Genomic DNA, 27,220 nt, shown 5'->3' on the forward strand with positions numbered 1-27,220 from the left:
TTTTATATCCTCTCTACTTCGACCATCATCAGTTACTTTGCTCCCCAAACAGCAAAACTCCTTTACTACTTTAAGTGTCTCATTTCCTAATTTAATTTCCTCAGAATCACCCGACTTAATTTGACTACATTCCATTATCCTCGTTTTGCTTTTGTTGATGTTCATCTTATATCCTCCCTTCAAGACACTGTCCATTCCGTTCAACTGCTCTTCCAAGTCCTTTGCTGTCTCTGACAGAATTACAATGTCATCGACGAACCTCAAAGCTTTTATTTCTTCTCCATGGATTTTAATACCTACTCCGAATTTTTCTTTTGTTTCCTTTACTGCTTGCTCAATATAAAGATTGAATAACATCGGGGAGAGGCTACAACCCTGCCTCACTCCCTTCCCAACCACTGCTTCCCTTTCATGTCCCTCAACTCTTATAACTGCCATCTGGTTTCTGTACAAATTGTAAATAGCCTTTCGCTCCCTGTATTTAACCCCTGCCACCTTCAGAATCTGAAAGAGAGTATTCCAGTCAACATTGTCAAAAGCTTTCTCTAAGTCTAGAAATGCTAGAAACGTAGGTTTGCCTTTCCTTAATCTTTCTTGTAAAATAAGTCGTAAGGTCAGTATTGCATCACGTGTTCCAGTATTTCTACGGAATCCAAACTGATCTTCCCCGAGGTCGGCTTCTACTAGTTTTTCCATTCGTCTGTAAAGAATTCGTGTTAGTATTTTGGAGCTGTGGATTATTAAACTGATTGTTCGGTAATTCTCACATCTGTCAACACCTGCTTTCTTTGGGATTGGGATTATTATATTCTTCTTGAAGTCTGATGGTATTTCGCCTGTTTCACACATCTTGCTCACCAGATGGTAGAGTTTTGTCAGGACTGGCTCTCCCAAGGCCGTCAGTAGTTCCAATGGAATGTTGTCTACTCCGGGGGCCTTGTTTCAACTCAGGTCTTTCAGTGCTCTGTCAAACTCTTCACGCAGTATCGTATCTCCCATTTCATCTTCATCTACATCCTCTTCCATTTCCATAATATTGTCCTCAAGTACATTGCCCTAGTATAGACCCTCTATATACTCCTTCCACCTTTCTGCTTTCCCTTCTTTGCTTAGAACTGGGTTGCCATCTTAGCTCTTGATATTCATACAAGTGGCTCTCTTTTCTCCAAAGGTCTCTTTAATTTTCCTGTAGGCAGTATCTATCTTACCTCTAGTGAGGTAAGCCTCTACATCCTTACATTTGTCCTCTAGCCATCCCTGCTTAGCCATTTTGCACTTCCTGTTGATCTCATTTTTGAGACGTTTGTATTCCTTTTTGCCTGCTTCATTTACTGCATTTTTATATTTTCTCCTTTCATCAATTAAATTCAATATTTCTTCTGTTACCCAAGGATTTCTACTAGCCCTCGTCTTTTTACATACATGATCCTCTGCTGCCTTCACTACTTCATCCCTCAAAGCTACCCATTCTTCTTCTACTGTATTTCTTTCCCCCATTCCTGTCAATTGTTCCCTTATGCTGTCCCTGAAACTCTGTACAACCTCTGGTTCTTTCAGTTTATCCAGGTCCCATCTCCTTAAATTCCCACCTTTTTGCAGTTTCTTCAGTTTTAATCTACAGGTAGAACTTAGAACTACGTAAACCTAACTAACCTAAGGACATCACACAACACCCAGCCATCACGAGGCAGAGAAAATCCCTGACCCCGCTGGGAATCGAACCCGGGAACCCGGGCGTGGGAAGCGAGAACGCTACTGCACGACCACGAATGCGAGCTATTTGCCTTAAGCTGATCACCTGCAACCTATAGTACAAAGAGTCCCCTCCTATATTAAAGATACCAACAATTTCCTGGATTGTCTTTAATCTGTGCACGTGCCATTCCCATACACACCTTGCCTGTCACCATTGATACCGTCTACCTCTATACCAACATCTCCTATGTACATGGTCTGCCTGCTGCTGAACGTTTCCTCAGTCAACGCACACCTGATTCCAAGCCTATGACATCCTTCTTGCTGATCTTAATCAACTTCATACTTAACAACAATTGCTTCACTCTTGTGGGACAGACATACAAAAAGATAAGGAATACAGCCATGGAAACCAAGATAGCTCCTTCCTATGCCAACCTTTTTATGGGTAACTTGGAGAAGGCTTTCCTGGATCCATAAGCCTTCAGTCCCTGGTTTGGTTTAGATACATTGATGAGATCTTTGCGGTATGATCTCATGGAGAGGCTGATCTGTTAAAATTGCTGAAATCTCTAAATACCTTCTCCCAATTAAATTTCACATGGTTCTAGTCCAAACCCCATGCCACTTTCCTTGATGTTGATCTCATTCTCACTGCAGGCCAGCTACACACTTCTGTCCACATCAAACCCACCAACAATAACAAACAACAGTTCTTACATTTTGACAGTTGCCATCCTTTCCATGTCAAGCGTTCTCTCTCACACAGCCTCGGCATTGGAGGCAAAAGAATATAATTTATTTGGAGGCAGACTCTTTACAGCAATACACCACCACTCTTCACTTTAGCCTTCACTGGACATAATTATCCCAACAGCCTAGTCCAAAAGCAGATTTCCCAGGCCATTACATCCAATCCTGGTACTGTTGATCCCACCAAAAAACAACTTCGGAGCACACCACTTCTCACCCAGTATTATTCTGGTCTTGAATGTATCAGTCATGCCCTGAAATGAGATCCATTATGCTTGAGATTTTGTCCCCCACCACACCTAGAATAGCTTTTTGTCGCCCTCCCAATCTCCCCAATATCCTTGTCAGACCCTATGCTCCTTTTGCACCCATCCCCCAATCCTATGGCTCCTACCCTGTGATTGTCCCTGGTGCAAGACATGCCCTATACACCCTCCTACCACCACCTATAATAGCCCTGTAACTGGCAAAACATATACTATCACAGGGAAAGCCACCTGTGAAACGACACATGTCATATACATTATGTAAACACTGTTTGGCCTTCTACATTGGCATGACTACCACGAAATTATCAATTAGGATGAATGGGAATAGGCAGAGGGCAACTCACAATATCCTGTTGCAGAACATGCTTTACAACATGAGACTTGTGACCTCGGTGCCTGTTTCACCACATGTGCCATCTGGATTCATCCTCCAGACACCAGTTTCTCAGAACTCCGCAGGTGGGAACTAGCACTACAACATGTCCTTGGTTCTCGCCACCCACCTGGTCTTAATTTACGTTAATTTCTTCTGTCTCAGCATTTCTTCACTGTAACTACTCTTTGCTTCACTCTGTTTTAGTTTTCTACATCTTTCATTGTCTTTCCCGTCTATTTTTACTGCCTCCATCCAAGCTCTGTTACATACTCATGCGCGATGTTTCATTAGTAATCTCTGTCTTGCATTTTACCCTGTCTTTCACCTTTAAGCTCTCAGGTTTTTGAATCTCATCCAATGCAGTCCCCTACAATTAGTATTTCCTTTTTGTTCCATTTGGTAAGTCTCCCCTGGCCCGCAGTTCTGGGTGACTTTCCTGAAATCTACCCCTTTTTCTAGACCTCTCCAGTCCTTTTCTTTCACCCTTCTTCCTTCCCCTTCAACCCTTCTGTCTGAAGAAGGAGTCACTGACTCCAAAAGCTTGGCACTTACAACAGTCTTTGATGTGTGTTTTCTGCCACCGCTTGGTGAGTAGATTTTTTATCTATCCAATTATATAATTTTATACAATGCACTTAGCTTTTCACTTTTATTAACTCTTGCATGATGTTTTAGCAGTAATTTCTGTCTTGCATATTACCCTGTCTTCCTCGGGTTTTCAGATCTCATCCATTGCAGTCCCCAACAATCAGTCTTTCCTTCTCATCCCAACCGATGAGTCTTCCCTGACCTGGGGTTCTGGGTGCCTTTTCTAAACTACAGCCCTTTCCCTAAATCTCTCCAGTCCTTTTCCTTCACCCCTTCTTGCTTCCCTTCAACTCCTCACCGGAAGAAGGGACCACTCGCTCTGAAAGCTTGTGGAACTTAAATCCTTTTGCGTGTGTGTGTTCCCCTGCTACCACTTGGTGAGTAGACTTTTTTATCTGTCCACTTACATGTGGAATATACATGGACCTGATGTATTCGCAGTTACTATGCTATATAGAAGAGTCCTGTTTTTATTTTACTGCATTCGTCTCAATGATAAAATCACTACATATGAGGGGAAACGACTGACAAGTTTGCTGCTGTGTGTGAACATATCACATCATTGCAAGATAGTTATTTCATACTTTATACTCCTGGAGAATATGTGATAACTAACGAGCATCTAGTTCCATTTTAAGGATGATGTTCCTCCTGGCAATATCTGGCAAAAAGGCTAAAGAAATACGGTATAAAGGTTTTTAAAAACCAAACATGCCTCCAGAAATAATGCAATGTTTTGATGTCCCTCTAGAAAGTACTGGCAGAAATATAACAACTGGCAACTGCTACACCAGTTCCATTGGACAAAAGGCTGACATTAGTAGGAACATTACAAAAGAACCAATCAAATATTCCCCCACAATTTTTGTGCAAAGAACAAAGAACTGTAACTTCAAGCCTGTTTGGTTTTACGCAAGATGTAACAATGGTGCCATCTGTTCCAGCCAAACTGAGATCTATTGTATTCATCTCCACAGTGCATAATGATGGAAAGATCAGTGAAGATACAGGCTCTCAGGCAGAAGTCTGTACAACAGGAGGAGTAGACATTTGTGATCAGTTGTGTAGTAGTGTTGGCAGAAGTACGAGAGTAAGCGCGTCTGCTGTGGATTCATACATCCTCCACAAATTGAGCTCTGGTAATAAAATGATAAGATGCGAATTTCTGAAGAATGTGGCTGAGGACTTACTAATTGATTGTACTGTCCAAAGGATGAACAGTTCTTACATACTTCTCAAAATCTACAACATAAAATAAAGCTTTATCTAGCAGAGAGATGAACTGGTTCCAGCATGCAAGAGTATGGAGAACAAGCCCAGCTATCACTGCTCAGCAAGTGAAGAATGTGTCACATGAATGACAGCAGCCATACCACAGTACATATGATTTGTCCCTAACATGTTTGTAAAAAGCACACTATTTTGCTCTGCACATCCTATAAAGCTGACACCCAAGAGAACATTGTATACCATGTAACATGTAAAATATTATGCCTCTATCTTAAAAGATACTGGTGCTTCAGGTTCAAAAAATAGTTATTTGGAAATAATAGACGATCAAAACGTATCTGAAACCATTATTAATTACAATATTATGAAATGGGCAATTTCTACTCACCACATGGTGGAGATCTTAAGTTGTGGACAGGCACAGCAAGAAGACTGCTAAACCAGTAAGTTTTCACCCAAAAGGCATTCTTCTGAAGCAGACAATACATACATTCATGTAAACACAACTAACACGCACATGACTACTGTCTCTGACTGCCGTGGCCAGTCTGTGAGCAACTGTGCATGATGGGAGAAGCAATCTGAATGGTGGGGGTAGAGAGGAGAATGGGGTGAGAAGAGGTGAGGGGCAGTGAAGTGCTGCTTGTAGGAGTATACAGGAATGTGGTAGGGAGAGGGTAGGGCAGCTGGTGCAATCAGAAAATTAGACTGGGAGGAGGGGGGGGGGGGGGCGACAGGAGAGAAGTAAAAAGACTGTGGGTGCATTGGTGGAACAGAAGGTTGTGTATTGCTGGGGTGAGAACAGGGAAGAGGATATGTGGGTGAAAGACAGTGACTAATGAAGGTTGAGGCCATGGGGGTTACGGGAACATAGGATATATTGCAGGGAGAGTTCCCATCTGTGCAACTCAGAAAAGCTCATGTTGGAAGGGAGAATCCAGATGGCACAGGCTGTGAAGCAGTCGTTGAAGTGACAAACGTTGTGTTCGCCAGAATGTTCAGCAACTGTGTGGTCCAGCTGTCTCTTGACCAGAGTTTGTCAGTAGCCATTCATGCCGGCAGACAGCTTGTTGGTTGAAACTTCCTGGCAGATTAAAACTGTGTGCCATCCCGAGACTCAAACTAGGGACCTTTGCCTTTTGCGGGCAAGTGCTTTACCGTCTGAGCTACCCAAGCACGACTAACGACCCACTCTCACAGCTTCAGTTCTGCCAGTACCTCATCTCATACCTTCCAAACTTCACAGAAGGTCTTCTGAGAACCTTGCAGAACTAGCACTCCTGGAAGAAAGGATATTGTGGAGACATGACTTAGACACAGCCTGGAGGTTGTTTCCAGAATGAGATATTCACTCTGCAGCAGAGTGTGCGCTGATATGAAACTTCCTGGCAGATCAAAACTGTGTGTCGGACCGAAACTCGAACTCGGGAACTTTACCTTTCATGGGCAAGTGCTTTATTGTCTGAGCTATCCAAGCATGACTCACGATCCGCCCTCACACCTTCAATTCTGCCAGTACCTTGTCTCCTACCTTCCAAACTTCACAGAAGCTCTTCAGCGAAACTTGCAAAACTAGCACTCCTGGAAGAAAAGATCTTACAGAGACATGGCTTAGCCACAGCGTGGTGGATGTTTCCAGAATGAAAGTTTCACTCTGCAGCAGAGTGTGTGCTGATATGAAACTTCCTAGCAGATTAAAACTATGTGCCAGACCGAGACTCGAACTCGGGACCTTCCCCTTTCATGGGCATGTGCTCTACCAAAGCACGACTAACGACCCATCCTCACAGCTTCAATTCTGCCAGTACCCTGTCTCCTACTGTCCAAACTTCACAGAAGCTCTTCTGCAAACCTTGCAGAACTAACACTGCTGGAGCTAACACTCCTGGAGCTTGTTGGTTATTATGCCCACATAGAATACAGCACAGTGGTTGCAGCTTAGCTTGTAGAGTACATGACTGCTTTCACAGGTAGCCTGCCTTTGAGGGGAAAGGTGATGCTTGTGACCGGACTGGAGTAGGTGGTAGTGGAAGGATATATGGGACAGGTCTTACTTCTAGGTCTGTTACAGGAATGGGAGCCACGAGGCAAGGGGTAGGGAGCAGGTGTCAAGTAGAGAAGGACGAGGATGTTGTGTAGGTTTGGTGGATGGCAGAATACCACTGTGGGAGGGACAGGGAGGACAATGGGTAGGACGTTCCTCATTTCAGGGCACAATGAGAGGTAGTCCAAACTATGGCAGAGAATGTGATTTAGTTGCTCCAGTCCTGGGTGATACTGAGTCTAAAGGGGAATCACCCTCTGTGGCCAGGCACTGGGACTTTGGGATGTGGTGGGTGACTGGAGAGATAAGGCAAAGGAGATCTGTTTCCGTATAAGGTCGGGAGGTGATGTCGGTCTGAAAGATTCAGTGAGACCCTTGGTATATTTTGAGATGGACTGCTTGTCACTACAGTTTTGATGGCCACAGGTAGCTAGGATGTATGGAAGGGCCTTTTTGGTATGGAACAGGTAGCACCTGTCGAAGTGAAGGTATTGTTGATGGTTGGTAGGCCTGATATGGACAGAGGTACTGATATAGCCATCTTTGAAGTGGACGTCAACATCGAGGAAGGCAGTTTGTTGGGTGGAGGAGGACCATGTGAAGTGAATGGCTGAGAAGGTCTTGAGATTCTGGAGAAATGTGGTTAGGGTATCATCACCCTAACATGAAGATGTCATCAATGAATCTGAACCAGTTGAGGGGTTTGGGATTCTGGATGGTTAGGAAGGATTCTTCTGGAGTCCGATGATTAGGTTGGTATAGGATTGTGCCAGGCTGGTGCCCAATGCCGTAGCATGGATTTGTTCGTACGTGATACCTTCAGAGGTGAAGTAATCATGGGTGAGGATGTAGTTGGTCATGGTGACCAGGAAGGAGGTTGTAGGTTTGGAATCTATCAGGCAATGGGAAAGGCAGTGTTCAATAGCGGTAATGCCACAGGCATTAGGGATGTTAGAGTAAAGGGAGGTGGCATCAATAGTGATGAGCAAGGCACCTTGTGGTAAAGGAACAAGAACTGTGGAGAGTTGATGGAGGAAATGATTGGTGTCTTTACTATAGGAAGGAGGTTGCAAGTAATAGGCTGAAGGTGTTGGTCTACAAGAGCAGAGATTCTCTCAGTGGGGGCACAGTAACTGGCCATAATTGGGTGTCCTGGGTGTTTCGGTTTATGGACTTTAGGAAACATGTAGAAGGTAGGAGTGCAAGAAGTGGCAGGGGCGAGGGGCAAGAGACTCAGGGGGAGAGGTTCTGGGACAGGATTAAGGATTGAGGAGAGTCTGGTGATCCCATTGGATTTGAAGTCCCTCTGTCAAGTAATCCCTACAGTTCAAAGCCATTGTGGTGGAGCCTTTGTCAGCAGGTAGGATTTCAAGGTTGGCCTAAGTTTTTAGATGGTGGATTGTGGCTCTTCCTGTATAAGTAAGATTAGCTTGCGTGTTGAGGGATTTGGGGAAAGATAGTGAGGCAAGGTTCGATATTAAGAAATTGTGGAAAGTTAATAAGATGATTATTCGGGGTCATGGCAATGTGACTTGGGGTACTAAACTCCTGACTACATCAGCTGCCCTACCCTCTCCCCATCATACTCCTGCATACTCCCACGAGCAGCACTTTACCATCCATCACCACTACCCCCCTATCCCTCCCCCTTCCTCCCCCAGCTTCTTCCTTTCCCCCACTACCCAGACTGCTTCTCCCGTCAACTGCAGTTACTTGCAGTCGGCCTCGGTGACCAGAGACAGTGGTCAAGTGTGTCAGTTATGTTTGCATGACTGTGTGTGTTATCTACTTCAGAAGAAGTCCTTTTGGCCAAAAGCTTACTTGTCTAGCAGTCATTTTGCTGTGCCTGTCTGTGACTAGACATCTAGACTATCTGGTGATCAGCAATCTATCCTTTTCATAACATTGTCATTATTCTGTTCTGGATTTTCCATTGTTTGAAATTGTTATTAGCATTCTAAGAGGGAATAAAGACGTATATTTTAAATAATTAAATGATGGAGAATTGTGTTGTTCTATGTTTTAGTTTTGGGTCAAATTACCTGACTTGTGTATTTTCATATTGCAATATCATGTGATTACCAAAGAGTTAAGGTGCCCATTGTCTTTGCAGTCATCTCTAGAACAGTACTGTCTACAACTGTTAATTTTGTAACTGTGAGGAATTTGAAATGATAAGCAAGTCTCTTTTATTCATCATGATGACCAGATAGAAAATTATAGTTCATCCCGTATTATTATTTTAAGCAATCAGCATGGTTTCAGGAAAGGTTGCAGCACAACCTATGCAATAATTGAACTGGTCACAAATGTTAGCAGTTCTCTCGATAACAGAATGTATGTATCAGGCATCTTTTGTGGTCTTACCAAAGCCTTCACACTGTAAACCATCACCAGCTGCCTCAAAAACTGACTAGCTATGGTTTTCAAGGAAAATCTCTTAGCTGGATGTCATCATACTTGGCAAACAGAAAACAAAGAGTACTTGTTAATAACAATGGCAAGAAATTCCTCTCTAGCTGGCAACAAACACAATCAGGTGTCCCACATGGCTCAATATTAGGGCCACTACTATTTTTGTATTACATCAAAGATATGCCATGCCACATTGAGTCAGATACCATCCTTTATGCAGATGGTTCAACAGCAACAGTCTGCTGTAAAACTGATGAAGACTTAATCCATCATATTGAGCAGACACTTAGGGAAGTGGAGGTGTGGGTGAGAAATAATAATTTAAAATTAAACTTTGCAAAAACAGAAACTGTTCATTTTGCCATGAAACAATCAGCACAATGTATATGTTAAATTAGTTACAAGGACAAAAAAACTGGACACTGCTAGCTGTCTCAAATTTCTTGGCATGTTAATAAATATAATATATTGTGGAGTGAACAGTCTTGTGTATGTCATGGATGTCTTATCTGGTAACAATGATTTAGTGGTTAAAAAACTGTATATTATGCATATTTTGTTTCAGTAGTTAAGTACAGCATAATTTTCTGGAGGTCTGAGAATACTAATCTGCTCAGAGCCTTTACAAAAATCATTCAAGCAATGGTGGGAGCTAAAAAGAATCAACACTGCAAACCTTTATTTCAAAAAGCAGATCTAATGTCCATTCCAAGCATATATGACATTCTCATTTTCACAAAGAGAAACCCACAACTTCTCGAGGAAAATGCTTCCTGCATCAGTATGAGACTACATCTAAGGCACATTAAATGCTACCTACCTACAGATTCAAACTATATGAAAAAACTCCACACTACATGGGCATGAAATTGGTAAATAAAATCTGTAGGGGGAAAAGCTACCCAGTTCTAAAAAAATACTGAAGGAGACTTGGAAAAATATTTTAAAGGTAAATGATTCTATAGTATAGAAGATTTCTTGAATGATGATCATGTAATATAGTATCTCTCCAAACAGTAACACCTTATATACATACCCACAGATTTAAAAAAAATAATAACCATGTAAAGTAATACATATGTATTGTCACCATAGATTAGTTTATTACTCTGTAGGTTAGTCTTAAAATTGACAAGCCATCTATGACACAATCTTTGATTGTATGAGGCATGTAATGTGACAATAAAATTTTGATTTGATGTGACTGCCAATTGGACTTTACACACTAGGCATTGCCAGGACAAAAAGATGCAGTAAGCACCATGAAAGCATTTTTGTTTTCAGTTTTCATTATATTTGCATAATTCAAAGATTTATTTGGTTTCTTCTTAGATTTACACTCATTCACAAATTATCTGAGATTCAGAGAATTTAACTGACTTGAAATTTTGTGCATTATGGTGGTATTTCAACTTTTGGTGTATTCTATTCCACTTACTAGCTGCCAGTGCCAAGTCTGCAGTCTCATTTGTTGAAGCAAACACATGTTTAATGGATTCCTGAATTAACTGTTGGCTTACTAAATCGCTAGTGATAATGACACTTGAATTCTCAATTGATATAATAAAAGATTCCATAGAAATGTTGGAACATATGAGGCAATACTGAACCTATGACTTATATTAGAAGATAAATTAAGGAAAGGCAAACCTACGTTTCTAGCATTTGTAGACTTAGAGAAAGCTTTTGACAATGTTGACTGGAATACTCTCCTTCAAATTCTGAAGGTGGCAGGAGTAAAATACAGGGAACAAAAGGCTATTTACAATTTGCACAGAAACCAGATACCAATTGTAAGAGTCGAGGTGCATGAAAGGGAAGCAGTGGTTGGGAAGGGAGTGAGACAGGGTTGTAGCCTATCCCCGATGTTATTCAATCTGTATATTGAGCAATCAGTGAAGGAAACAAAAGAAAAATTCAGAGTAAGCAATAAAATCCATGGAGAAGAAATAAAAACTTTGAGGTTCACCAATGACATTGTAATTCTGTCAGAGACAGCAAAGGACCTGGAAGACCAGCTGAACGGAATGGACAGTGTCCTGAAAGGAGGATATAAGATGAACACCAACAAAAGCAAAACGAGGATAATGGAATGTAATCGAATTAAATCAGGTGATGCTGAGGGAATTAGATTAGGAAATGAGACGCTTAAAGTAGTAGATGAGCTTTGCTATTTGGGGAGCAAAATAACTGATCATGGTTGAAATGGAGAGGAGATAAAATGTAGACTGGCAATGGCAAGGAAAGCGTTTTTGAAGAAGAGAAATTTGTTAACATCGAGTATAGATTTAAGTGTCAGGAAGACGTTTCTGAAAGTATTTGTATGGAGTGTAACCATGTATGGAAGTGAAACATGGATGATAAATAGTTTGGACAAGAAGAGAATAGAAGCTTTCGAAATGTGGTACTACAGAAGAATGCTGAAGATTAGATGGGTAGATCACATAACTAATGAGGAGGTATTGAATAGGATTGGGGAGAAGAGGAGTTTGTGGCACAACTTGACAAGAAGAAGGGACCGGTTGGTAGGACATGTTCTGAAGCATCAAGGGATCACAAATTTAGCATTGGAGTGCAGTGTGGAGGGTAAAAATCGTAGAGGGAGACCAAGAGATGAATACACTAAGCAGATTTAGAAGGAATTTAGGTTGCAGTAGGTACTGGGAGCTGAAGAAGCTTGCACAGGATAGAATAGCATGGAGAGCTGCATCAAACCAGTCTCTGCACAGAAGACAACAACAACAACAACAACATAACAGAGGGCTGAAAATCTGATGCAAGTCAACCTAGCATGATCACTACTTTCAAAACATCATCCATTTTCTTTTCAATGCTTCAAATTTGTTGAGTATGTGGCATAACTTTTGACAAATATGGTTCTATATCTATCTTAGAAGCAAATCATATATTCATCAAGTATTGCAGTAGCCCAGTATAAGTAGGCAAACCGTTTCTTTCCAGTATGAACTTTCACTATGCAATGGAGTGTGCACCAATTTGAAACTTTGTGGCAGATTAGAACTGTGTGCCGGACCAGGACAGGAGCCTGGGACCTTTGCCTCCTCTGGGCAAGTGTTCTACTGACTGAGCTATCCAAACACGACTCAAGACCTGTCCTCACAGCTCTGTTTCCAGCAGTACCCCATCTCCTAACTGTCGAACTACACAGAGCTATGCAGTAAACTGCTGGGTCTCAACCTTCGCTAGCTCCTGTCCTCCCTATCCCTTCCCTGCTCCTATTCCAGCACCACACACATCTTGCATTTACATAGTTTTTTTCCTTCTCTCCTTTCACCTCGCCCCCCCCCCCCCCACCCCGTCCTACCCCCAATAGCACAGTCTTCCAATGCTGCACCTCTGCTATGCCTCGCCCTCCCTGCCCCACACATCTTCTGTAATCCCACCCCAGCTAGATTGCTGCTCACCTCACAGTCCCACTCAAAGTGAGTTGTGCTTGTGTGAAGGTGTGTAACTTTTCTACTTAGTCCAATAGCTGAATATTTGTAGCATTCTTTTTCATTGCACCTGTCTGTCATTCAATGTCTCCTCTATGTGGTGAGTAGCAATCTGTCCTTTCCATATTGTTGTTGAACTCTGCAATGTAATACTTTAAATTCTGTCACAATCCAAGGGGAGCCATGCACTAAGTGCAAAAAGGTAATTAGAGACTAAATACAGATAAAAAAAACCATCAAGTATGTTATACAGGAAACAAACGAAAAGTGTTACACAAATGAGAATCATTTCCCTAGTATGAACTGAGAGGTAGCTAAAGGAGATATCAAGCATTAGTAATCTAATTTGAAACAAATGCAGTGTAAAAGATGCTTTCAAGAGAGTTTCAAAGGATTTTTAATTTTTATTCTTACAGTCTAATAAAGTTACCCTTTAATGTTATTCAGGATTAATAATGGAGTCAAAGTGCATAAGAACAACCATGTACTATTCTGCATACATTTCTAACATAAAAATTGAAGTTACTACTTTTCTGCAAAACTTTTTGACAAGTTGCTAAAAACGGGAAATACATAAATTCCGGAAATTAAAACTAAGCTCAAGGTTTATTTTAGTAGCAACTCCTGTCATTTTCTGAATATCTGAACTTTGGATTTTCAAATTTCAGTTGTCACGGTGAGAAACAATGCCCAAATAAGCAGCCACTAATGCAATACATAATTATAACATTTTAACAGAGACCAATATTTCCAGAGTGAGATTTTCACTCTGCAGCAGAGTGTGTGCTGATATGACACTTCCTGGCAGATTAAAACTGTGTGCCCGACCGAGACTCGAACTCGGGACCTTTGCCTTTCGCGGGCAAGTGCTCTACCAACTGAGCTACCGAAACACGACTCACGCCCGGTACTCACAGCTTTACTTCTGCCAGTACCTCGTCTCCTACCTTCCAAACTTTACAGAAGCTCTCCTGCGAATATTCAGATAATGACAGCAGTTGCTACTAAAATAAACCTTGAGCTTAGTTTTAATTTCCGGAATTTATGTATTCCCCGTTTTTAGCAACTTGTTCTGCAGGGTTCGCAGGAGAGCTTCTGTAAAGTTTGGAAGGTAGGAGAGGAGGTACTGGCAGAAGTAAAGCTGTGAGTACCGGGCGTGAGTCATGCTTCAGTAGCTCAGTTGGTAGAGCACTTGCCCGCGAAAGGCAAAGGTCCCGAGTTCGAGTCTCGGTCGGGCACACAGTTTTAATCTGCCAAGAAGTTTCAGATACCAATATACTAAAAAGATAAAAAAAAAAGAATATGTAGGGATGGATGAAGATCAGGTGAAGAATGTAACTAATAAAATACTAATATCTAAAATGTTTTTTGTTGGTAATTATATAAGACACTTTCTGCAGTATTTAAAGTGTATATTGAGTATAATTACTGCCCTTGATAAATAATAAAAGCTGACTATAATGACTGATAATTGATACAGAAGTCCATGAAAACAGCTGATTCATTCTACAAACCACAGTTTTCATCCTCATGATGGTGTCTAAACCATGATCAGTGGATAAATTAATGAAATTAATTTCTGGTGATCAAAGACTTTGCAGATCATGCACTAGACTTACTAGTAGCTTCCTTACCAAACATTAAAATGATTAAGTAATAAAATAGCTACAACCAGTACTTTTTATCAGTCTTTCACACTATTTTACTGTACAAATACCAACGAGCAAATACTGAACTTGTGGGTTTTCTATCGACGCTGTCAAATTCCATGGATAGAAATAACCAAGATTTTACAAACACATTTTATTCACGCTTGATCACATGAAAAATCACACAGCATACAAAAACAACAAAAGTCAAACACTTTCTGATGCTCACTGTATCAGAAGATACACTCCTCATTCCAGAGTCATTGGCAATCCATGATCGCCACTAGGACCCCCCTCCCCAGGAGTGCAGAGCACGGGGGAGAGAAAATGGGCATTGTAAAATACAGGGATGTTGTAGGCCACTCGATGAGTGTTGGCTGATCATGCAAGATAGGATGATCACCCATGTCATGGCTGGTCCAAATGGAAGGCATGGATGGACCATTTCTTGTGGAGTTGGGGAGGTCTATCCAGGGTGGACTAGAGAATGTATAGGCTGCCATCCACCCTAAGAAGGACAGACCAGTTGCCCAGCGTATGTGAAGTGGACAGGCATGGGAGGTGGAGGTGGTGGAGTAGCGGCAAAGAGGGGGACGCATATCTTGAGCATCCCATTGGTGCCAAGTGTTGCTGTTATTCCACCTGCATCCATCTCATCTGGAACGGGGACTGTGCACCACCATGGAGGACGAAGAGTGATCCATTTTGGAGCTGTAAGGAAATCACGTTGTGTGGGCACCCAGAAGTGTGTATAGAAAAGCAAATATCATTGATGGGGGTCACTGTTGGAGAATGGGGTGCAGGGGGATATTGTAGCTTGAGAAAAACACTAGAACACACTCGGGGAACAGCAGCTGACAGCACATGTGACGATGTTATGTCACACGCAATGTGTGGTTGAACCTGAGGCAGCAGATTGTCACACACAGATCCTGAGTGAGGCAAGGGAGGGGAGTCATTGCACACAACCACTGAGCAGCTGACAGCATAAGCTCAGCACACACGAGATATGGTTGGTGCACAGGCACAGAGGTGGCATGTGTGGGTTCAGGGTCATTGCGTGATGGTGGAGAACTCTACTCAAGAGGTGTGGGACAGATTCCTGAATCATCCAAGCTGGTTTAACCTACTGAAGTGAAACTGTCTGCTGCTTGTCACTGATGATGATGTCCATAGTATTAGCCGTGCATGCCAATACTGAATATGGGCCAGAGTAAGGCCGCTGTAGTGGCGATTTGACATAATAAACTTGCATGAGTCCAGGGCCAGATGCAAGAAAACTGGGGGACAGGTATGAGGTCATGGAAGAGGCATACAGATAGCAGCTATGTGCAACTGGACACACTCAACAAAAGCGATGAGATCAGATAGTTTGAAACTTGCAGCATCACCAGCAAACTCAGATGGGAGGACTAATGTCTTGCGATACAGGACCTCAGCAAGTGATGCCTGGCAGTCTGTCTTATAAGCTGTATGGATTCCTAACATGACTCAGGAAAGGGCGTCAAATCTCTCACCATTGTGGCACCTGTAGGCTGTTTTGAGAGTCCTGTGTCAATGCACAACAAGCCCGTCGTTCTAAGCGTTATATACTGTAGTGCAAAATTTATCCACACCACAGAGCATGCAGAGTTTCTGAAGTAACAGTTATCTGAACTTCCTACCCCAATCGGTGGTCGTGGATGTAGGGCACCCAAAACTAGCTGTCGAGGAAGATAGCAGTGCTTGTGCTACAGAATCCGCCATAATGAGCACAAGAGGGATTGCTTCCACCCTCCGGGTAACAAAGACAATGATGGACAAGACATATCTGAAACGATCAGATGCGGCTAACGGCCCAATGAGGTCTAGGTACAGGTGACGGAAATGGCCTCTTGGGATACCAGATTTGACTAGAGGGTGCTTACGCCTGTCGACTTCGCTTCACTGACATGACACACACGTGCGAAGCAACACACGGCAATCATTCTTCACACCTGGCCATATAAATATTTCCATGACAATACACGGTTTCACTCATTTTTTCATATTTTTATGTATTTCTCCATATTTTTGCATATCTTACATATTTTTGCATATCTGTGCATGTTTTTGTGTATCTTTACGTATTTTTTGTGTGTCTTTTTCCCTTTCACCTTCTCTCATAACCATCAAGACCTATTTTGCCCATTTCTGCATTCCCACTTCCTTAATACCATTGCTGCCACAGTGGATCCCTGCTCCATCTTCCTGTACCAATTCAGAAAAGTGTCCCTTTCCCTGACAAACACCCAGTCCCACATCCTATTTCTCAAATGCTGCCTAAACCATGGAATCCCCCAAAATGGCCTAACCATAAAGATCCCTTTCTCTGGATTCCACCCTTCCTTCCACAATGACCTTCACCTTTTCAGATTCTGCCAATCCCCGGTCCCCACAAACTTGGAACTGCAAAAACACATCTCACATGGCGCAGGCATCCCAGAAGCACCTCTGCTCCAACTACTACTGTGCAATCCCTACTACATACATCACATCCCTGAAATTGAATCCCTTGCTCTCCAGCACCTGGAGGAGCATTCCACACACCACCTCCATAAATTATCCAACCTGCTGACATCCTACTACCACCTCAGGGCACCACTATCCAACTCCTATCCTACCTGCAGTGTTCTTCCTTGTCCACCCCTCACAGCATGTACACCCTGCCTAGCTAACCTTTTCAACTTGCCACATCTGTCAAAACTCCCTACCAACACTCCACCAAATCCAGACCTGAAACATTCCTTGACACTGTTGTTAATCTTTCCACCAAAACTCTCAGCTCCGCAGAAGTTTCAGTCCTATAAAAGGCCTCGCTTTTATTCCTACACCCAGATTTAACCGTGCTGGATTTGTAAAAGACCTACTCTCCTTCTCCGATCCCTGCAATGGAAGCACTTGTTTGCCATCAATTCCTCCAATCAAAACCAACCTAATTCCAACACTGACCCCTGCTTCTTCCAGTTCATATCACCATCAAATCATGATCTTCCCCATCCGACCTAACCACCTGCTGGTCACCTTCCAGGATCAATTTAGCCTCACCAACCTTCCCAAGGTCACTTTCTCAGAACACCAACTTTTCATTGGAAGAAAGAATAGCCACACACAACCTCAAACCAAATCCTGACCTAATCATCCTACCTGCAGACAAAGGTTCCAACACTGTTGTTATGAACTGCAGTGACTAACTGGCAGAAAGTCTCCACCAATTATCTGACTCCTCCACCTATAAACTCTGCCAGAGTAATCCGATTCGAGAAGTCCAACACAACCTCCACCCCTGCTCAAAGTCTTCGGCCCTTCCCAGAACCTCTCCAATGAATTCATTTCCATCCTCACCCCTATGACATCCCACACACCCACCTTCTACATGCTCCCCAAAATCCACAAACTCAACAATCCTGGACTCCCTGTTGTGGCTGGTTATTGTACTCCCTGTGACAGAATTTTGGTCCTCGTTAACCAGCACCTAAAACCAATTGCCCATAATCTAGCCTCCCACATAAAACACACCAAACATTTCCTTCTTCAACTCTCCACCAGCCTCACCCCTTTATCTCCTGAACCCCCACTTGTCACTGTTGAAACACCACCTTCCTACACAACATCCCTCATGCCAACAGTCTTACAGATATTAAACACTACCTTTCTCAATGCCTTTCAGGCTCCAAACCCACTGCCTCATTCCTCATACACCTTACTTTCTTTATCCTAACGCACAACTACTTCTGTTTTGAAAGGATGGTATACCAACAAATCCGCAGCACAGCCATGGGCACCGGCATGGCACCCTGCTATGCCAACTTGTTTATGGACCATCTAGAGGAGGCCTTCCTAGTCTCCCAAAATGCCAAACCCCTAGTCTGGTTCAGGTTCATTTATGATATCTTCACGATCTGGACTCAGGGCCAAGAAACCCTATCTTCAGTCCTTCACAACATCAACTCCTTCAACTAGGCATCCTCAACGCAGTGTGCCACCTTCCTGGACATTGACCTCTCCCTCTCTGATGGCTAGAACAACACATCTGTCCACAATAAACCCACCAAGCATCTACAGTACCTGCATTTTGACTGCTGCCATCCCTTACACACCTAAATGTCCCTGCCATACAGTCTGGCCTTCCAGGAACAGCATATTTTCAGTGACAAGTACTCCCTTGCCCAGTATCCCAGTATGCTGAGGGTCTCACCAAGGCCTTCGCAGACAGCACTATACCCCCCCAGACCAAGTCCGCAAACAAATCTCCTGTGCCATTTCCCCTCACACCCCCAATCCTCCCACTACCCTAAGAACCAGCCACAAAGGAATACCCCTTTGTCACCCAGTACCACCCCGGACTGGAACAACTGAATCAAATCCTTTGCAAGGCCTGTGATTACCTATCGTCACACCCTGAAATGAGAGACCTCCTACCCAGCATCCTTCCCACCCCTCCTAAAGCGGTGTTGTACCGCCCACCCAACCTCCACAACATCCTAGTCCATCCCTATGCCACTCCCAATCCCAATCCCTTGCCTCAAGGATCATATCCCACTGGAAGATTCAGGGGCAAGTCCACCCACACAGCACATCCTATTCTAGTCTTGTCACAGGTTTATCCTACCCCATCAGGGACCAGGCCACCTGTAAAAGCAGCCATGTCATTTACTAGCTCTGCTGCAATCACTGCACAGTTTTATATTGGTATGACTACCAACGAGCTGTCCACCAGGGTGAACGGCCACCAATAAACTGCGGCTGAGAGCAAAATAGACCACCCTTGATTTATATGGCTATTTCACTACTCGAGCCATTTGGATCCTGCCTCCCATCATTAGCTTTCTGAACTGTGTAGATGGGAGTTATCTTAAAAACACATCCTCCGCTCTGTAATTATCCTAGCCTCAACTTATGATAACACAATGTACCCATGCCCTCCACCAAACATTATACATACATTCTGTCCAATAATTTCTGCGCTATTCTCGTCTCTCCTGTTCTTTGTTTGCCACCCTCTGCCAATGCACCTGTCCATATTTCACCATTCCTCTCCTCTTTCACTCCTTTTTTTCCTCAACTCCCTGCCCCACAAGCTCCTGACGCTGACCCTGTTGGCATTCTAGTCCCTGTACACTCTGCCAGACAGCATTCAACTCTCTCCCCACCCATGCAATGCTATCCCTTCCCCTTCCCCTTCTCCGTTCCCTCCAGATTGCTGCTTGCGTCCCATGTACAGCTGCATTCCGGTTTGAGGTACCGGAGTTGGTGGTCATGTGTGCACGAAGTGAGCTTGCTTGTGTATATGAATGGTGTGTGTTTCTCTTTTGCTGAAGAAGGGTGTGGCCAAAAGCTTTATGTAACTGTCTTTGCAACTTAATTGCCTGTTTCAACTTAATCCATCTTCTTTATGGTATATACCAATCTATCTTTTCCTACATTGTTGGATTTTGAAAAAAATATTTTAATAGCTATTTTTTTTAATTCAGTTATGAGGTTGTATTAATACTTTTGCTGACTAAAACAGATGAAAATTTAAGCACCAGAAAATACCTGGTTCCTCTGGGTACATGCGTTATGTCATCACTGTCATAGGGCCCATCAATTTTAGCAATCAGCACAGGCTCCATTGAGCTCATGGAAGCACGGTAACAGGATGCAATGTAGTGGCTGGAGATGGCCACGACCCTTAAGAATGCACCACAGGGTATCACTTGCGCCCCTGGGGCCATGAGTGATGATGATGCATGTGAAAGTGTTTGCAATATTCCTTCTCCCACCAAGCCAGCATCTACAATCTCAGTCACCACCAAAGAGACCCTATAAAACACATTATGGATGACAATTTTCTCATCATGTGTGTTATTTTAACCACAGGTATTTAGAGGGACAGAAAAAACAACTTACATAGATTGGAATATGAGTGCAGCCTATAAGTATACATTCATATGGTTTGTTGTTACATTACACAAATAATTATCGATATCTCAAAATGTAATTAGTTTGTGGAGACAATACAAAACACATGACAAGTTGTTCAAAGTGTATGGTAACTTACCTGTTTGGAATATCTTCGGGTATCCTTATATCAGTTGACATTTTGTTTATCAGACGGATTTTGCCACTTGCATTGTTGGCTGAAATGACTTTTTCTGCTATGTTGATCATTGTCTCAGAGACATCACATGAAAAGACTTCTTTTGCCCCACCTTCAACAGCAAATAAGCTGTAGAAAAAGGAAAGGAAAAGATCCAACACCACCTAGTATTGTATTACAAAATTATCTGTGATAATAGTACATTCCTGATGATAGCGTTTGAAAAGTGACACTTCACTGTGTTAAAAAAAAAAAAGTTTCACAAATACATTAAACTAGTCAACAGACTCAATACATCAAATGTGTAATGTCACTGAGTAATTTGCAATATGGTTCTATGCATGGCTAATTATTTTATTATGATTCTCAGAAGCATGTTATCTTGGATGCAGAGTCATCGTCAGATGTAGAAGTAACTTCGGGTGTGCCACAGCGAATGCTGGACCCTTGCTGTTCATGTTGTATATTAATGACCTTGCAGACAATGTTCATAGCAACCTCAGACCTTTTGCAGATAATGCACTTATCTATAATAAATATTAAATAGATCTTGATAAGATTTCAAAGTGGTGTAAAGGTTGGCAACTTGCTTTAAATGTTTTTAAATGTAAAATTGTGCACTTCATAAAATGAAACAAATGTAGTTTCCTATGACTATAACCTCAGAGAGTCACAGTATGAATTGGCCAGTTCATACAAATACTTGGGTCTAACATTTTGTAGCAACATGAAATGAATCATCACTTAAACCCAGTCATGAGTAAAGCAAGTGGTAGACTTCAGTTTATTGGTAGAGACTGGGGAAGTGCAATTAGTCTACAGAGGAGATTGCTTATAAATCACTCTTGTGATCCATCCTAGAATACAGGTCAAGTGTATAGGACTAGTAACAAATGGGACTAACAGGGGAGATTGACTGTATACAGAGAAGGGCAGCATGAATGGTCATAGTTTTGTTTGAACTGTGAGAGATTGTCACAGAGATCCTGGAAAAACTAAACTGGTAGACTCTTGAAGAGACACATAAACTATCCTGAGAAATACTGCTAATATAGTTCCAAGAATCAGCTTTAAATGATGACTCTAGGAATATAACACAACCCTCTACTTATCACTCACATAGGGATCATGAGGAAAAGATTAGAATAATTACAGCAGGCTTAGAGGCATTCAAATAATACATGAATGGAATGGAAAGAAACCCTAATAACTGGTACATTGGGATGTACCCTTTGCCATCCACTTCATGGTGGTTTCCACAATATTGATGTAGATGTAGACGTAGATATAAATGTAAAAGGACACAAGGAGATACCTAAAACAGCCAGAGCCATTCATGACATTTGACGAAAATAAACATAGAAATTTATCATAATAAATACACTGTCATACTGGTCACTACAAGTATTTCATTTTCAATAAAGCAGTAGTACTGAAAGCTGGCAGCCATTATTATAAGACAACACACAAGAAACATGCAGTACAAGTGGAAATTGGCATGGGTGATTAGATCTAATTTGCTTGGAGATATACAGCAAAGACGGAAAGAAAATTAGGTTTTAATAGAATTGAGGAGGGAGGGAGAGTGGTATTAGGGTTTATTACCCTGTTGATGATATGGCCACAAGGTTGGGTTGAACTGAAACAGAGAAGAATTTTGGCAATATCCTTTTTGATGGAAGTGCATGGCATTTGCCTTTACCTGTTCAGGAAAACTGCAGCAAAACTAAACTGAATCACTAGACAGGCATTTGAAACACACTGACATATATACAAAGGAATCGAATCGACATGAAACTGAATGGAAAGGAAAACTAACGATGAGAGATTATTAAAGGCAATAGAAAGGAGGAAAATAAAATTTATTGGACATGTCACCTGACACAACAATTCGATTATTAACATTCTTAAAGGCAAAGTACTGGGAAAGACAGGAAGAAGATAGCATAGGATGAAGTATTTGAAAGATATTGAGAAGAGGATAGGATGTGACAATTACATGGATCAGAAACAAACAGCCAATGACACAAGACAGGTTGCATCAACAAGGCATTGGCCTTTCAAATATGTATTCCACCTATTTTGTGAGTCCACACTACTTTAAGTCATGTGTCATCACACCCAGTAGTTTCATACAAAGAGGAAGTGCAGTGAGAAAATATTGTAGCAACATGTAAATTTAAAATAGATGCATACATACAATTTTTGGGCAAGTTAATTAAAATAAGAAAATCCAGTGTCCAGTATTTTAGTCTAAGTTCTTACATGTGCAGCAAACAATTAAAGCTTTCTTCAGAATCCATGCCTATGTTACAGAGAACTGTTGATTCAGACTAAAAACTGTGTATCAGAAATGCAATCTGCAAAAACTGCACCACTATTCACTATGGCTGCATAAGACATGATTATTTGCTAAACACAATCATTTTTATTTACTTACCTCAAAATGCCTGTGCCTGTACCAATGTCCAATACAGAATTAAAGCCCTGACTGACTTTTTTAATGATTGCATCTCTGTATGCTTTGTTTCGTGAAGAGTCATTTAGCATACGAAAGTGCCATCTTTCCACCAACAGATTCTTCACACTTTGTAAATTACGGAGGGCTTGCAGATTATCTGTATTCACATCAACTGCTTTTTTGAAGTAGTGTAATGCCTCTTTCAGATGATTTGACCTGAAAGCAGCAAGTACAGTTATATATTTACCTTATTGGTTCCGTATTTTGCAGAGAAATTCCTTATTTTTCTAGAAAGACATGGGGGGAAAACAGACCTTTGAGATTACTGCATAATTTTGGATTTTTTGGCATTTGATTATTTTTGCTCTTCTACAGTATTCAGATGATTACATGATGAATTTATAAATAAAGGCAGTGGTTCCAACTAACAAAGTACGGCTTGGGCCCCACCCTCGACTGCTCTCAAAGCATAGCTGCAGCTTAAGGGAAGATCCACTCACATCATGGCAACTGAAGAGACAAGAGCGCTTCACGTAGATGCACCTCCTCCGCATCACCAGAGTCCCAAGCCTAGTTGTGGTAGAACAGGGACTGAAAGCCATGACTTGTCCTGACTTTGCACTCCGCCCCCTCCTTTCCAACTTGCCAGTGGAGCCACACCTACACTCTGCAGGCTTGTGACCAACAGCAGAAGGGAGGGAGAGGAGATAAAGACAGCATCTGATGAAGAAAATCAGTCTACGAGAACACCTGAGGATGGCAGGAAGTCATCTTGCTGAAATATGACAACATTTGGATGATATTGTCCATCTGCGTATCCAAGAAGAGTTGAAAACAATGATATATTTATTCTTTTTAGCTAGATGCAGAGTCAATTATGTGATTGGACCAAGCCTATAAAAATAATTCTCTGGTTCTGGCCATAAAATACACTTGCAAACAATGGAATTAGAGGTACCTACTTTTGCTCTATTGACAGCAAAAGTGTGTCATGGCACGGACTCCCACAGGTGCAAGGGAGCTATTCGGACCCAGAGCCACTCAAATGCCATCAACAGTTACTGGAGGCAGCCGTTTTTTTGAATGGATCCAAAGCGATGTGTGTTTCAAATTCTATAATTATGCTATCATATTTTGATGGATTATGTGTGCTGGTATACAAACAAACCCCAGATAAGAGCTGGATTTTTCTGCTTTACATATGGACTTATATTTGGATGCAACTTATATTTGAGGTAACCTATCATAGAATGATATCATCTACAAAGCAAATATGGTTGAGACATTTTCCATCCATGCTGATACCTTTAAGTCTCCAGGATAGACACTATAAAACATCCTCCAGAGCCGAGATGAATAGCTTATGTGAGATTGTGTCTCCTTGCCTGCCGTCTCTTCTTGTGGGAACCTTTCCAGTGATCCAGTCTTCCTTTATTTTCACATGTAGAGTGGGTTTCTCATAAATGTAGCAGATTAATTCAGTATAGTTATAGGCAATGCAGGCTATGTTCATCATCCTCAATACTGCCCAGGTTTCGATTATGTCGAACACCTTCTGGTAGTCTATGAAGATCATGTGAAATGGGATGTTATACTCCATACATTTCTCCATTAGTGTACATGTTGCTTGAATATGGTTAATTGTAGTGAAACCTTTTCTGACTGTTCGACGTGCTGGAAAAAGTCAAATTTCTGCTGCAGGTGGTTCGTAATGGTTTCTGTCAGCACCTTGTAAAATACAGATAAAAGACTAACAGGCCTACAATTCTCAATGTTTGTGTTGTCATCTTTAGTGAAGAGCAGAATGACTTCTACATTTTCTGATGACTCTGGAATCTTCACTTCTTCGAGAAATTTATTTAATAAATTTAGGACCGCTTCCTCATTTCTTAAGCATCTAGCATGTGATCTGATCTTCCCCTGATACCACTGACTTCTTGAGTTGCTTCAGAGCTGTTTCCATTTCATTTTTATTGATATGTTCAATTTCTTCTGATGCCACATTTATAAAAAAAACTTCGTGCAGGCTTTGGCTTGATAGTAATTGACTGTAGGGCTTCCAACGAAAGTCTTCACCAGTTTTTATAGTTTTGTCTCTTTCAGTAACAACTTCTTCTTGCCCATTCTGAATGTTGTGGATGATAAGCCTACATTTTCACTGGAATGAAAAACTCTCATGTTCACATTGATTTGGTTGGTCTCTTCCATCAGTGTTGTTTTTTGCATTCATTGATCTCTTCTGATCACCTTCTTAACGTTTTTATTGAGGTCTCTGTATATGGGTGCATCTACATCTCTATCTACACCCTGCAAACCACCGTGAAGTGCATGGCAGAGAGTGTGACCTATTGTACCAGTTACAGCACTTATTAGGTTTTCTTCCCATTCCATTCACGCATAAAGTGTGGGAGCAATGATAGTTTGAATACCTCTGTGCGTGCTGTAATTATTCTAATCTTGTCCTCACTATCCCTATTTCAGCAATACATAGGGAGTTGCAGTATATTCCTCAAGTCATCATTTTAAGTGAGTTCTTGAAACTTTGTTATTAGACTTTCTTCAGATAGTTTACATCTGTTGCCAGCAGTCTGCCAGTTCAGTCAATGTTTCATCTTCCTTCTATAAGCTGTTTTGTTTCAAGGCTGAATGTTGGCTTGTTCCTTTTTTGGAGTCCCCTACCTTTCCCTACTGCTGTTGGAATACTATTCAGTGAGGGTTCATTCAGTTCCACTCCTCTTAAGTTTTCTGTTGGTTGTTAAGAAAATTCATCATCATTTGACCCCTCTGGTTTCGCGATAAAATATGCAAAATTTCCAATGGGGGATGTTCTTCTGTGAACTACACTATGTTCCTAATAAAATCAACAAGTATTAAGGAAAATGTGGTACTTTCTGAACTTTCTGCTGCTGTCAGAGCCTCATAGATCTGTTCTAGTTCTTCATTGGTTGAAGGGGAAGTAGACTTTTTTTGGTGATAAGGTGTTCCCTCCTGTTTGAATTACCAGAGCTACGCCGCCAATATGCGAACTTAGATCTGAGTTATACCGAAACAGAAGGTGCTCAGACTTGAGGACACCAGCTGCTTCTCATTTGAGCCTCATCTCACTGATTCCAAAATGTCCCATTTGATGTTCTGCAGTTTCTATTCCAAACGGCTGAGATGTTCTTCCTTTGAGTTTATTTTGTTGTTTAATTTGATAAGTGGGTTTTTTGCACCCTATCTCCTCCCCTGGAATCCAGGTGGCAGATTGACATTTCAATGCGAGGTTCCAAGCCTCCATCTCTACATGCTTACTTAGGGTATGGTGGTTTTAAAGTTTGACATTTTCATTCAGGGAAGGTTTGGACCCTATCTTCTGATGCTGGTCCATTGTGGACTGAGGAGAGGTGGAGGACCATATAGGAAGTAACAAAGTTGACTGCTGCGTGATCACTAATAGCCATAGCAGAAACGCACACCTGATGCTGTCTAGCTTCTGCTAGCTAAAGCAGGGCCTCTCCCTAATGCTGTACGCCTGGCCTATCCCGCTGGACAAACGTCCATCACTAAGGGCACAACAGCTAATGTGTCAACAGAGATTTTGATGGATAAGGGTTTTAAGGCACATTCCCCTCAGGATGATGATGATGATGACGATGAGGTCCCATACTCCGAGCAGCGTAGGGGATGATGCGGGAGACCCGCACTGCTGTACTAGGCAAGGTCCTAGTGGAGGTGGTTTGCCATTGCCTTCCTCCGACCATAATGGGGATGAATGATGACGACAACACAACACCCAGTCATCTTGAGGCAGGAAAAATTCCTGACCCCACCGGGAATCAAACCCGGGACCCCGTGCGCGGGAAGCGAGAAAACCAGGAGCCAGTACAGTGCAGGGTCGCCACCCCCCGAGATAATCCTGCTCGTAGTGGATTGTGAGATGGGATCACCAACTATCAAAGCCACGACATAAAACCATGATAATTCTCATATGAATACTGTGGTAGCCTAGAAGTGATGTTGGTATGAAACCATCAGGAACTAAATTACGAATATTCTGTGCCGACTGTGAAGTGCTACACAGAAAATTAGCACTATCCTCAGCATGGTTCTCTCTGTCTTAAGTGTACTGCAAAATGCAAAACTCTTCAGAATAGACGCTTTGCACTTTTATTAACAAAGCATCCGAAGTGGTAATATTATAAT

At 42.0% G+C, this 27,220-nt stretch overlaps 1 protein-coding gene across 4 annotated transcripts in view; it reads right to left on the reverse strand.

Moving 5' to 3' along the window:
* Positions 1-27,220, reverse strand: part of LOC124619335 (protein arginine N-methyltransferase 9-like) — a 127,383-nt gene that overhangs the window by 71,861 nt on the left and 28,302 nt on the right. For 3 of the 4 annotated variants that reach the window (XM_047145647.1, XM_047145646.1, XM_047145649.1), the window contains 3 exons: positions 23,015-23,251; positions 20,536-20,703; positions 20,031-20,297 (listed from right to left, as the gene is read on the reverse strand). In XM_047145647.1, coding sequence (XP_047001603.1) covers positions 20,031-20,297; positions 20,536-20,703; positions 23,015-23,251 — 672 coding nt within the window. The remainder of the gene's footprint in view (positions 1-20,030; positions 20,298-20,535; positions 20,704-23,014; positions 23,252-27,220) is intronic. The other variant, XM_047145648.1, reaches the window with a different exon arrangement.

Source organism: Schistocerca americana, chromosome 6, assembly GCF_021461395.2.
Source record: "Schistocerca americana isolate TAMUIC-IGC-003095 chromosome 6, iqSchAmer2.1, whole genome shotgun sequence".
NCBI lineage: Eukaryota > Metazoa > Arthropoda > Insecta > Orthoptera > Acrididae > Schistocerca > Schistocerca americana.